The sequence below is a fragment of the Salvelinus alpinus genome, chromosome 31 (assembly GCF_045679555.1).
Source record: "Salvelinus alpinus chromosome 31, SLU_Salpinus.1, whole genome shotgun sequence".
Classification (NCBI taxonomy): domain Eukaryota; kingdom Metazoa; phylum Chordata; class Actinopteri; order Salmoniformes; family Salmonidae; genus Salvelinus; species Salvelinus alpinus.
This window is the reverse complement of record NC_092116.1, coordinates 34981389-34997208: the sequence shown is the minus strand read 5'-3', so window position 1 is coordinate 34997208 and position 15820 is coordinate 34981389. Positions and strand designations below refer to the sequence as shown.

The 15820-nt window shown below is 45.9% G+C and overlaps 2 protein-coding genes across 2 annotated transcripts in view; both read right to left on the bottom strand.

The window, feature by feature from the left end:
- The window catches only part of LOC139561546 (ladderlectin-like), an 85009-nt gene that overhangs the window by 33188 nt on the left and 36001 nt on the right, over window positions 1-15820 (bottom strand). The window lies entirely within an intron of this gene.
- Window positions 11884-15820, bottom strand: part of LOC139561544 (equistatin-like) — an 8942-nt gene continuing 5005 nt past the window's right edge. Inside the window, exon 7 of the mRNA XM_071378752.1 lies at window positions 11884-12006. Within this exon, the coding sequence (XP_071234853.1) occupies window positions 11991-12006 (16 nt within the window). The 3' untranslated portion in view covers window positions 11884-11990. The remainder of the gene's footprint in view (window positions 12007-15820) is intronic.

Sequence of the window (15820 nt, the reverse complement as noted above, 5' to 3'; positions counted from 1 at the left end):
TCAATATACACTATGACCCCACCATCAATAGACACTAATATGACCCCACCATCAATACACTATGACCCCACCATCAATAGACACTAATATGACCCCACCATCAATAGACTGATATGACCCCACCATCAATAGACACTAATATGACCCCACCATCAATAGACTGATATGACCCCACCATCAATAGACACTAATATGACCCCACCATCAATAGACTGATATGACCCCACCATCAATAGACACTAATATGACCCCACCATCAATACACTAATATGACCCCACCATCAATACACTAATATGACCCCACCATCAATAGACTGATATGACCCCACCATCAATACACTAATATGACCCCACCATCAATACACTAATATGACCCCACCATCAATACACTAATATGACCCCACCATCAATACACTAATATGACCCCACCATCAATACACTAATATGACCCCACCATCAATAGACTGATATGACCCCACCATCAATAGACACTAATATGACCCCACCATCAATACACTAATATGACCCCACCATCAATACACTAATATGACCCCACCATCAATAGACTGATATGACCCCACCATCAATATACACTATGACCCCACCATCAATACACTATGACCCCACCATCAATAGACACTAATATGACCCCACCATCAATACACTATGACCCCACCATCAATAGACACTAATATGACCCCACCATCAATAGACACTAATATGACCCCACCATCAATATACACTAATATGACCCCACCATCAATAGACACTAATATGACCCCACCATCAATACACTAATATGACCCCACCATCAATATACACTAATATGACCCCACCATCAATAGACACTAATATGACCCCACCATCAATACACTAATATGACCCCACCATCAATACACTAATATGACCCCACCATCAATATACACTATGACCCCACCATCAATACACTAATATGACCCGACCATCAATAGACACTATGACCCCACCATCAATACACTAATATGACCCCACCATCAATATACACTATGACCCCACCATCAATACACTAATATGACCCCACCATCAATACACTATGACCCCACCATCAATAGACACTAATATGACCCCACCATCAATACACTAATATGACCACACCATCAATACACTAATATGACCCCACCATCAATAGACACTAATATGACCCCACCATCAATACACTATGACCCCACCATCAATAGACACTAATATGACCCCATCATCAATACACTAATATGACCCCAACATCAATATACACTAATATGACCCCACCATCAATACACTAATATGACCCCACCATCAATACACTAATATGACCCCACCATCAATACACTAATATGACCCCACCATCAATAGACACTAATATGACCCCACCATCAATACACTAATATGACCCCACCATCAATACACTAATATGACCCCACCATCAATACACTAATATGACCCCACCATCAATACACTAATATGACCCCACCATCAATACACTAATATGACCCCACCATCAATAGACACTAATATGACCCCACCATCAATAGACACTAATATGACCCCACCATCAATAGACACTAATATGACCCCACCATCAATACACTAATATGACCCCACCATCAATACACTGATATGACCCCACCATCAATAGACACTAATATGACCCCACCATCAATAGACTGATATGACCCCACCATCAATAGACACTATGACCCCACCATCAATAGACACTAATATGACCCCACCATCAATACACTATGACCCCACCATCAATACACTAATATGACCCCACCATCAAAAGACTAATATGACCCCACCACCAATACACTGATATGACCCCACCACCAATACACTAATTTGACCCCACCATCAATAGACTGATATGACCCCACCATCAATATACACTAATATGACCCCACCATCAATACACTAGTATGACCCCACCATCAATATACACTAATATGACCCCACCATCAATACACTAGTATGACCCCACCATCAATATACACTAATATGACCCCACCATCAATACACTAGTATGACCCCACCATCAATATACACTAATATGACCCCACCATCAATATACACTATGACCCCACCATCAAAAGACACTAATATGACCCCACCATCAATAGACACTAATATGACCCCACCATCAATAGACACTAATATGACCCCACCATCAATAGACACTAATATGACCCCACCATCAAAAGACACTAATGTGACCCCACCATCAATAGACACTAATATGACCCACCATCAATAGACACTAATATGACCCCACCATCAAAAGACACTAATATGACCCCACCATCAATAGACACTAATATGACCCCACCATCAATAGACACTAATATGACCCCACCATCAATAGACACTAATATGACCCCACCATCAAAAGATACTAATATGACCCCACCATCAATATACACTATGACCCCACCATCAAAAGACACTAATATGACCCCACCATCAATAGACACTAATATGACCCCACCATCAATAGACACTAATATGACCCCACCATCAATAGACACTAATAAGACCCCACCATCAAAAGACACTAATATGACCCCACCATCAATAGACACTAATATGACCCCACCATCAATAGACACTAATATGACCCCACCATCAATAGACACTAATATGACCCCACCATCAATAGACACTAATATGACCCCACCATCAATACACTAATATGACCCCACCATCAATACACTGATATGACCCCACCATCAATAGACACTAATATGACCCCACCATCAATAGACTGATATGACCCCACCATCAATAGACACTATGACCCCACCATCAATAGACACTAATATGACCCCACCATCAATACACTAATATGACCCCACCATCAATACACTATGACCCCACCATCAATACACTAATATGACCCCACCATCAATAGACTGATATGACCCCACCATCAATATACACTAATATGACCCCACCATCAATACACTAGTATGACCCCACCATCAATATACACTAATATGACCCCACCATCAATACACTAGTATGACCCCACCATCAATATACACTAATATGACCCCACCATCAATACACTAGTATGACCCCACCATCAATATACACTAATATGACCCCACCATCAATATACACTATGACCCCACCATCAAAAGACACTAATATGACCCCACCATCAATAGACACTAATATGACCCCACCATCAATAGACACTAATATGACCCCACCATCAATAGACACTAATATGACCCCACCATCAAAAGACACTAATATGACCCCACCATCAATAGACACTAATATGACCCACCATCAATAGACACTAATATGACCCCACCATCAAAAGACACTAATATGACCCCACCATCAATAGACACTAATATGACCCCACCATCAATAGACACTAATATGACCCCACCATCAATAGACACTAATATGACCCCACCATCAAAAGACACTAATATGACCCCACCATCAATATACACTATGACCCCACCATCAAAATACACTAATATGACCCCACCATCAATAGACACTAATATGACCCCACCATCAATAGACACTAATATGACCCCACCATCAATAGACACTAATATGACCCCACCATCAAAAGACACTAATATGACCCCACCATCAATAGACACTAATATGACCCCACCATCAATAGACACTAATATGACCCCACCATCAAAAGACACTAATATGACCCCACCATCAAAAGACACGAATATGACCCCACCATCAATAGACACTAATATGACCCCACCATCAATAGACACTATTATGACCCCACCATCAATACACTAATATGACCCCACCATCAATACACTAATATGACCCCACCATCAATAGACACTAATATGACCCCACCATCAACACACTATGACCCCACCATCAATAGACACTAATATGACCCCATCATCAATACACTAATATGACCCCAACATCAATATACACTAATATGACCCCACCATCAATACACTAATATGACCCCACCATCAATACACTAATATGACCCCACCATCAATACACTAATATGACCCCACCATCAATAGACACTAATATGACCCCACCATCAATACACTAATATGACCCCACCATCAATACACTAATATGACCCCACCATCAATACACTAATATGACCCCACCATCAATACACTAATATGACCCCACCATCAATAGACACTAATATGACCCCACCATCAATAGACACTAATATGACCCCACCATCAATAGACACTAATATGACCCCACCATCAATACACTAATATGACCCCACCATCAATACACTGATATGACCCCACCATCAATAGACACTAATATGACCCCACCATCAATAGACTGATATGACCCCACCATCAATAGACACTATGACCCCACCATCAATAGACACTAATATGACCCCACCATCAATACACTAATATGACCCCACCATCAATACACTATGACCCCACCATCAATACACTAATATGACCCCACCATCAATAGACTGATATGACCCCACCATCAATACACTAATTTGACCCCAACATCAATAGACTGATATGACCCCACCCTCAATATACACTAATATGACCCCACCATCAATACACTAGTATGACCCCACCATCAATATACACTAATATGACCCCACCATCAATACACTAGTATGACCCCACCATCAATATACACTAATATGACCCCACCATCAATACACTAGTATGACCCCACCATCAATATACACTAATATGACCCCACCATCAATATACACTATGACCCCACCATCAAAAGACACTAATATGACCCCACCATCAATAGACACTAATATGACCCCACCATCAATAGACACTAATATGACCCCACCATCAATAGACACTAATATGACCCCACCATCAAAAGACACTAATATGACCCCACCATCAATAGACACTAATATGACCCACCATCAATAGACACTAATATGACCCCACCATCAAAAGACACTAATATGACCCCACCATCAATAGACACTAATATGACCCCACCATCAATAGACACTAATATGACCCCACCATCAATAGACACTAATATGACCCCACCATGAAAAGACACTAATATGACCCCACCATCAATATACACTATGACCCCACCATCAAAAGACACTAATATGACCCCACCATCAATAGACACTAATATGACCCCACCATCAATAGACACTAATATGACCCCACCATCAATAGACACTAATATGACCCCACCATCAATAGACACTAATATGACCCCACCATCAAAAGACACTAATATGACCCCACCATCAATAGACACTAATATGACCCCACCATCAATAGACACTAATATGACCCCACCATCAAAAGACACTAATATGACCCCACCATCAAAAGACACTAATATGACCCCACCATCAATAGACACTAATATGACCCCACCATCAATAGACACTAATATGACCCCACCATCAAAAGACACTAATATGACCCCACCATCAAAAGACACTAATATGACCCCACCATCAATACACACTAATATGACCCCACCATCAAAAGATAATGTGGAGGTTGTTTTGTTGTACACACATCGTCAACAAAGTCAGAGAACGGAACACGGCAAAACTCCCGAAAAAATTTAAATAATCTGATTAAACTATTGTCAGAGCTACTAGGAGTACTGGGTGGATGGAGTCAAGCGCAGAGAGCAGGTTTAAGGAACGTGGATTTATTTTCCAATGCACAGGGAAAACGATCATGCCTTAAAACACACGGGCGCATGAAACGATGAGTCCAAAAAACACCGGACTAAACTGTTCCGAGAAAATAACAAAATCCACTTCACAATCCAACACCAACATAACAGAAAAACAAGCCCGCACAACAGCCAGCGGGCTACCTACCCTTAAATAGCCTACCCACCAAACTAAACTCAAAACAGGTGCACCCAATCAGCCCAAACTAACAGAAACAAAAAGAAAAGAATCGATGGCAGCTAGTAGGCCGGTGACGACGACCGCCGAGCGCCGCCCGAACAGGAAGAGGCACCATCCTCGGCGGGATTCGTGACAGTACCCCCCCTCTGACGCGCGGCTCCCGCAGCGCGCCGACCCCGGCCTCGAGGACGACCCGGAGGGCGAGGCGCAGGACAATCCGGGTGGCGACGGTGGAAATCAGCCAAGAGGGAAGGATCTAAAATGTCTCTCCCCGGTACCCAGCACCTCTCCTCCGGACCGTACCCCTCCCAGTCAACGAGGTACTGCAGGCCCCTCACCCGGCGTCTCGAGTCCAGAATAGCTCGTACAGCATACGCCGGGGACCCCTCGATCTCCAGAGGGGGCGGAGGGACCTCCGGTACCTCACCTTCCTGAAGGGGACCAGCTACCACCGGCCTGAGGAGAGACACATGAAACGAGGGGTTAATACGATAGTAAGAAGGGAGTTGTAATCTATAACACACCTCGTTTATCCTCCTCAGGACTTTAAATGGCCCCACACACTGCGGCCCCAGCTTCCGGCAGGGCAGGCGGAGGGGCAGGTTTCGGGTCGAGAGCCAGACCCTGTCCCCTGGTGCGAACACAGGGGCCTCACTGTGGTGGCGGTCAGTGCTCCTCTTCTGCCGCTCACTGGCCTGCCTGAGAGAGGCCTGGACTGCCCGCCAGGTCTCTCTAGAGCGCTGTACCCACTCCTCCACCGCAGGAGCTTCGGTCTGGCTCTGATGCCACGGAGCCAGGACCGGCTGGTACCCCAATACGCATTCAAATGGCGACATGTTAGTTGAGGAGTGGCGGAGTGAGTTCTGGGCCAACTCTGCCCACGGGACGTACCTTGCCCATTCTCCAGGCCGGTCCTGGCAATACGACCTCAGAAACCTACCCACTTCCTGGTTCACTCTTTCCACCTGCCCATTACTTTCGGGGTGATACCCAGAGGTAAGGCTGACCGAGACCCCCAGACGCTCCATAAACGCCCTCCATACCCGGGACGTGAACTGGGGACCTCGATCAGATACGATGTCCTCCGGCACCCCGTAATGCCGGAAGACGTGGGTAAATAGAGCCTCCGCAGTCTGTAGGGCCGTAGGGAGACCAGGCAATGGAAGGAGACGACAGGACTTAGAAAACCGATCCACAACGACCAAAACGGTAGTGTTCCCCTGAGACGGGGGAAGATCAGTCAGGAAATCTACCGATAAATGAGACCATGGCCGTTGTGGAACCGGGAGGGGTTGTAACTTCCCTCTCGGCAGGTGCCTAGGAGCCTTACTCTGTGCGCATACCGAGCAGGAAGAGACATAGAGTCTCACGTCCTTAGCCAAGGTGGGCCACCAGTATTTCCTCCTAAGACCCCGCACTGTCCTCTCAATCCCCGGATGACCCGAAGAAGGTAGTGTATGAGCCCACCGAATCAAACGATCACGAACACCAAGCGGTACGTACCTAAGGCCAGTTGGACACTGGGATGGCACAGGTTCTACCCTTAACGCCCGCTCGATGTCCGCGTCCACCTCCCATACCACCGGGGCCACCAGACACGAGGCTGGAAGGATGGGAGTCGGATCGATGGGCCGGTCATCCGTGTCATAGAGACGAGACAGCGCGTCGGCCTTAGTGTTGAGGGAACCTGGTCGGTAAGAGATCGTAAATCTAAAACGAGTAAAGAACATGGCCCACCTAGCTTGACGCGTATTCAGTCTCTTCGCCTCTCGGATATACTCCAGATTGCGGTGGTCAGTCCAGATGAGAAAAGGGTATTTTGCCCCCTCAAGCCAGTGTCTCCACACCTTCAGGGCTTTTACCATAGCTAGTAACTCCCGGTCCCCCACATCATAGTTCCGCTCCGCCGGCTCCAGCTTCTTAGAAAAGAAAGCACAGGGACGGAGCTTCGGTGGCGTGCCCGAGCGCTGTGATAGCACGGCTCCAACACCAGCCTCGGACGCATCCACCTCCACTATGAACGCTAACGAAGGGTCCGGATGCACCAACACGGGAGCCTCAGTAAACCTTGCCTTCAACTGGTTGAAGGCTCCATCTGCCTCGGCCGACCACCGTAGACGCACCGGCCCCCCCTTCAGCAGTGAGGTAATGGGTGCCGCCACTTGGCCAAAACCCCGGATAAACCTCCGGTAGTAATTGGCAAACCCTAAAAACCGCTGCACCTCCTTTACCGTGGTTGGAGTCGGCCAATTACGCACGGCGTTAACGCGGTCACACTCCATCATCACCCCCGAGGTGGAAATGCGATAACCCAGGAAGGAAACGGCTGGTTTGGAGAACACACATTTCTCAGCCTTGACGTACAGGTCATGCTCCAGCAGTCGCCTAAGCACCCTCCGCACCAGGGAGACATGCGCGGCGCGTGTGGCAGAATAGATCAAGATGTCATCAATATATACTACCACACCCTGCCCCTGCAAGTCCCTGAGAATCTCATCTACAAAGGATTGGAAGACGGCTGGAGCATTCTTCAACCCATACGGCATGATGAGGTACTCATAGTGGCCTGATGTGGTACTAAACGCTGTTTTCCACTCGTCTCCTCCCCGAATACGCACCAGATTATACGCGCTCCTGAGGTCCAGTTTTGTGAAAAAACGCGCTCCGTGGAATGATTCCATCGCCGTAGCGATGAGAGGTAGTGGATAACTAAATCCCACTGTGATTGAATTTAGACCTCGATAATCAATGCACGGACGCAGTCCTCCCTCCTTTTTTCTCACAAAAAAGAAACTCGAGGAGGCGGGTGACATGGAGGGCCGAATGAACCCTTGTCCCAGAGCTTCCGTGACATATGTCTCCATAGCCAACGTCTCCTCCTGTGACAATGGGTACACGTGACTCCTGGGAAGTGCAGCGTTCTCCTGGAGGTTTATCACGCAATCCCACCGTCGATGAGGTGGTAATTTAGTCGCTTCTTTCTTACTAAAAGCGATAGCCAAATCGGCATATTCTGGGGGAATGCGCACAGTGGAAACCTGGTCTGGACTCTCCACCGATGTGGCACCGATGGAAACTCCCACACACCTACCTGAACACTCATCTGACCACCCCTGAAGAGCTCCTGTCGCCAGGAAATGAGGGGATTGTGAATGGCTAGCCAGGGAACCCCCAACACCACTGGAAACCCAGGTGAATCAATAAGGAAAAAACTGATCTGCTCCCTATGATCCCCCTGGGTTACCATGTCCAGCGGAATCGTGGCCTCCCTGACCAGCCCTGACCCTAACGGTCGGCTATCTAGGGAGTGCACGGGAAAAGGTGGGTCTATCTGCACCAGCGGAATACCCAACCTACGGGCGAGTCCGCGATCCATAAAACTCCCAGCTGCGCCTGAGTCGACTAGCGCCTTATGCTGAAGAGAGGGGAAAAACGCAGGGAAAAAAATAACCAAAAACATGTGACCAACAGGGAGCTCTGGGTGAGTCTTGTGCCTACTCACCTGGGGTGGCCGAGGAGTATTCCGCCTGCCATCCCGACTCCCAGATGGACTCCTCCAGCACCGGTCCGAAGTGTGTCCTCTCCGGCCACAATAGGTGCAAGAAGAGCCACCTCCTCCGGTCCCCCTAGATGCAGCTCCTCCCAACTCCATCGGAGGGCTGGGAGGTGGAATGGACAGGACCCCCTCTGAACGCCCGCGGGCAGCTAGCAAGTTATCTAATCGGATCGACATGTCGATCAGTTCATCGAGAGAGAGTGTGGTGTCCCGACAAGCTAGCTCCCGACGGACGTCCTCCCGGAGGCTACAACGGTAATGGTCTATTAAGGCCCTGTCATTCCACCCCGCACCAGCAGCCAAGGTCCGGAACTCTAAAGCGAACTCCTGGGCGCTCCTCGTCTCCTGTCTAAGGTGGAACAGACGCTCACCCGCCGCTCGGCCCTCTGGTGGGTGGTCGAACACAGCCCGAAACCGGCGGGTGAACTCTGCGTAATGGTCCCGAGCCGAGTCTGGGCTGTTCCAGACTGCGTTGGCCCAGTCCAGGGCCCTCCCCGACAAACAGGAGACAAGGAGGCTTACACTCTCCTCCCCCGAGGGAGTCGGACGCACGGTAGCCAGGTAAAGCTCAAGCTGGAGCAGAAATCCCTGGCAACCAGCCGCTGCTCCATCGTACACCCTCGGGGGGGTGAGACGCAATGAGCTGGTCCCAGCCGATGACCCTGTGGGAGTGGGTTGTGTCGTCTGCAGGGGAGCTGTAGGGGGCGTCGGGAGACCACTCCTCTCCCATCGTTCCATCCTCTCCATCATCTGGTCCATCGCTGACCCGATACGATGAAGTACAGCTGTATGATGATGGACACGCTCCTCCATAGTTGGGAGAGGGGTGGTCGCTGCTCCTGCTGACTCCATAAGGTGGTGCGGGCTTCTGTCAGAGCTACTAGGAGTACTGGGTGGATGGAGTCAAGCGCAGAGAGCAGGTTTAAGGAACGTGGATTTATTTTCCAATGCACAGGGACAACGATCATGCCTTAAAACACACGGGCGCATGAAACGATGAGTCCAAAAAACACCGGACTAAACTGTTCCGAGAAAATAACAAAATCCACTTCACAATCCAACACCAACATAACAGAAAAACAAGCCCGCACAACAGCCAGCGGGCTACCTACCCTTAAATAGCCTACCCACCAAACTAAACTCAAAACAGGTGCACCCAATCAGCCCAAACTAACAGAAACAAAAAAGAAAAGAATCGATGGCAGCTAGTAGGCCGGTGACGACGACCGCCGAGCGCCGCCCGAACAGGAGGCACCATCCTCGGCGGGATTCGTGACAACTATATTGAAAAAACATACTTTACGATGATATGGTCACATGTATCAAATAAAATCTAAGACGGAGATGTTAGTCGTCCATAACGAGAGCAAAACAGAAGGCAAATCCATGTCCTCTTTCGCGCGCTCCAGAAACAGGAAGTGGACGGTCACGTCAAACAAAGAGCTTTAATTCCACCTCAGACCAAGATAAACGACATTTTCTCTCACCGCCTCTTGACAACCAGGGGAAGGTGTATGAAGTGTATGTAGACTCTTACGTATCATGCCCATGTATAGGCAGGAAGTTGAACAGAGCATCGATTTCTGACATTCCACTTCCTGGTCAGGAAGTGTGCTGCAGAATGACTTCTGTTTCACTCAGAGAAATAATTCAAACGGTTTTAGAAACTAGAGAGTGTTTTCTATCCAATAGTAATAATATGCATATTGTACGAGCAAGAATTGAGTATGAGGCCGTTTGAAATGGGCACGATTTAACTGGCTACTCAATACTGCCCCTTGCAGCCATAACAGGATAATGCATGAAGCAAACAATGGAATGATTTAGTAAAATGTGAAGCTGTAGACTCAGTAAAGGGGTCTGTCATCCCTCTGTGGCCTGGAACAATTCTTCAGCCTCAGAGAAGCAATGTTTCTGATTGTGGACTCTGCTGAATTGAAATACTGACAGATTTGATTCCACAGTCCAAGTCTTGCAGTCAGAGTTAGGATGCTAATATTTGTAAACTCTTTCAGTTGTGTTCCGTGGGTGTCACTGAGTAGGCTGATGACCCATATCATGGACCCATGATCCACAGGCATTAGAAAGGCCTTGCCTGTGCACGTGACTAAACCCCACAACCCCCTTCTTAGCTGTCAATCTTGCTGATTTCCACCAATCAGAGTTGATGTCAGAGTGATTAGAGGGACAATAGAGTACCAGGCAGTTAACAAGTGTGGTAGACTACTAATGACCATCACCAGCATCAGAGCTTGGAGAAGCCTAATTACAAAATGATCACGTGGAATTTAACTGCCTTCATGTCCTGTAACTGCCGGTGTGGTGGTAATACAGTCACCATAACAGTCCTACTCCTTCCTCCATTTCCCAGAAATGAACTGGTTCAGATACATTGTTCAGCATATCACACCAACAAGTAAATCAACAGTTTAATCTCTGGATTGCTTCATTTATTTGTATAGAATGTGAATCAGGTCCTGTAGTACAGTAAAGACAACTGTCAAAGTCATTCCAATGTCTTCGCTCCAACTCCTTTCATCTCTGTCCACATCTACAATTACAGACACAACAACATAAACATTAACAACATCCAGAACCAGCTGCAAAGAAATAACATTTAGTGAATGAATAAGAGTGTGTGTTGTTGTAGTGGTATAGATACTACTAGAAGTAGTGGTAGTAGTAGTAGTTAGTAGTAGTAGTTAGTATTAGTAGTTAGCAGCAGTAGTTAGCAGTAGTTTGTTGTATTAGTAGCAGTAGCAGTATTAAGTATGAGAAATTAGCAGAATTAGCAGTTAGCAGTATTAGTTAGTAGTAGTAGTTAATTTAACAACTTCTCCCTCAACATGATCAAGACAAAGGACATGACGCCCCCATTCTCATCGACAGGGCTGTAGTTGAGCAGGTTGAGAGATTCCAGTTCCTTGGTGTCCACATCATCAACAAACTATCATGGTCCAAGCACAAGACAGTCTTGAAGAAGGTCCGACAAAACCTACTCCCCCTCAGGAGACTGAAAAGATTTGGAATGGGTCCTCAGATCCTCAAAAAGTTCTACAGCTGCACCATCGAGAGCATCCTGAACGGTTGCATCACCGCCTGGTACTGCAACTGCTCGGCCTCCAAATGCAAGGCACTACAGAGGGTAGTGCTAACGCCAAGTACATCACCGGGGCCAAGCTTCCTGCCATCGAGGACCTCTATACCAGGCGGTGTCAGAGGAAGGCCCAAAAAATTGCTAAAGACTCCAGCCACCCTAGTCACACTGTTCTCTCTGCTACCACACGGCAAGCAGTACCGGAGCGCCAAGTCTAGATCCAAATGGCTTCTTAACAGCTTCTACCCCCAAGCCATTAGAATCCTGAACAGCTAATCAAATGGCTACCCAGACTATTTGCATTGTCCCCCCACCCATTCTATGCTGCTGCTACTCTGTTTATTATCTATGTATAGTCACTTTAATAACTGTACCTACATGTTCATATTACCTCAATTACCTGGACTAACTGGTGCCCCCGCACATTGACTCTGTATCGTAACACCCTGTATATAGTCTCCACATTGACTCTGTACTGGTACCCCCTGTATATAGCCTCCACATTGACTCTGTACCGTAACACCATGTATATAGCCTCCACATTGACTCTGTACCGTAACACCCTGTATATAGCCTCCACATTGACTCTGTACCGTAACACCCTGTATATAGCCTCCACATTGACTCTGTACCGTAACACCCTGTATATAGCCTCCACATTGACTCTGTACCGGTACCCCCTGTATATAGCCTCCACATTGACTCTGTACTGTAACACCCTGTATATAGCCTCCACATTGACTCTGTACTGTAACACCCTGTATATAGCCTCCACATTGACTCTGTACCGTAACACCCTGTATATAGCCTCCACATTGACTCTTTACCGTAACACCCTGTATATAGCATCGCTACTGATGTTTTATTGTTGCTCCTTTATTATTTATTATTTTTCTATTTCTTATTACACTTTTTTTTTTGTATAAAATGTTTAATTCAGTTTATTTGAGTAAATACTTTAACACTTTTTTTCTTAACTGCTTTGTTGGCAAGTATTTCACTGTAAGGTTGAATTCAGCGCTTGTAGTAGTTCATATTAGTAGTAGTAGTTCATATTAGTAGTATTGGTATTAGTAGTTAAGGTTGTATTCAGCGCTTGTAGTAGTTCATGTTAGTCATTAGTAGCATTAGGATTAGTAGTTGTAGTTAGTCATTAGTAGCATTAGGATTAGTAGTTATAGTTAGTCATTAGTAGCATTAGGATTAGTAGTTGTAGTTAGTCATTAGTAGCATTAGGATTAGTAGTTGTAGTTAGTCATTAGTAGCATTAGGATTAGTAGTTGTAGTTAGTCATTAGTAGCATTAGGATTAGTAGTTGTAGTTAGTCATTAGTAGCATTAGGATTAGTAGTTGTAGTTAGTCATTAGTAGCATTAGGATTAGTAGTTGTAGTTAGTCACAGTAGCACCTCTAGAATTACAGAAAAACATTAACAACATGCAGAACAAGCTGCAAAGACTTTAGTGAATGAGAGTCTGTTCCTGAAAAAGAGAGATCGTGATACAGAAAGACAGGAAGAAGACAGATCGTGATACAGGAAGAAGACAGATCGTGATACAGGAAGAAGAGAGATCGTGATACAGGAAGAAGAGAGATCGTGATACAGGAAGAAGAGAGATCGTGATACAGGAAGAAGAGAGATCGTGATACAGGAAGAAGAGAGATCGTGATACAGGAAGAAGAGAGATCGTGATACAGGAAGAAGAGAGATCGTGATACAGGAAGAAGAGAGATCGTGATACAGAAAGAAGAGAGATCGTGATACAGAAAGACAGGAAGAAGAGAGATCGTGATACAGAAAGACAGGAAGAAGAGAGATCGTGATACAGAAAGACAGGAAGAAGAGAGATCGTGATACAGAAAGACAGGAAGAAGAGAGATCGTGATACAGAAAGACAGGAAGAAGAGATCGTGATACAGAAAGACAGGAAGAAGAGAGATCGTGATACAGAAAGACAGGAAGAAGAGAGATCGTGATACAGAAAGACAGGAAGAAGAGAGATTGTGATACAGAAAGACAGGAAGAAGAGAGATTGTGATACAGAAAGACAGGAAGAAGAGAGATCGTGATACAGAAAGACAGGAAGAAGAGAGATCATGATACAGGAAGAAGAGAGATCGTGATACAGAAAGACAGGAAGAAGAGAGATCGTGATACAGAAAGACAGGAAGAAGAGATCGTGATACAGAAAGACAGGAAGAAGAGAGATCGTGATACAGAAAGACAGGAAGAAGAGAGATCGTGATACAGAAAGACAGGAAGAAGAGAGATCGTGATACAGAAAGACAGGAAGAAGAGAGATCGTGATACAGAAAGACGAGAGATCGTGATACAGGAAGAAGAGAGATCGTGATACAGGAAGAAGAGAGATCGTGATACAGGAAGAAGAGAGATCGTGATACAGGAAGAAGAGAGATCGTGATACAGGAAGAAGAGAGATCGTGATACAGGAAGAAGAGAGATCGTGATACAGGAAGAAGAGAGATCGTGATACAGGAAGAAGAGAGATCGTGATACAGGAAGACAGGAAGAAGAGAGATCGTGATACAGGAAGACAGGAAGAAGAGAGATCGTGATACAGGTAGAAGAGAGATTGTGATACAGGAAGAAAAGAGATTGTGATACAGGAAGAAAAGAGATTGTGATACAGGAAGAAAAGAGATTGTGATACAGGAAGAAAAGAGATTGTGATACAGGAAGAAAAGAGATCGTGATACAGGAAGAAGAGAGATCGTGATACAGAAAGACAGGAAGAAGAGAGATCGTGATACAGAAAGACAGGAAGAAGAGAGATCGTGATACAGAAAGACAGGAAGAAGAGAGATCGTGATACAGGAAGAAGAGAGATCGTGATACAGGAAGAAGAGAGATCGTGATACAGAAAGACAGGAAGAAGAGAGATCGTGATACAGAAAGACAGGAAGAAGAGAGATCGTGATACAGAAAGACAGGAAGAAGAGAGATCGTGATACAGGAAGAAGAGAGATCGTGATACAGAAAGACAGGAAGAAGAGAGATCGTGATACAGGAAGAAGAGAGATCGTGATACAGGAAGAAGAGAGATCGTGATACAGAAAGACAGGAAGAAGAGAGATCGTGATACAGAAAGACAGGAAGAAGAGAGATCGTGATACAGGAAGAAGAGAGATCGTGATACAGAAAGACAGGAAGAAGAGATCGTGATACAGGAAGAAGAGAGATCGTGATACAGGAAGAAGAGAGATCGTGATACAGGAAGAAGAGAGATCGTGATACAGAAAGAAGAGAG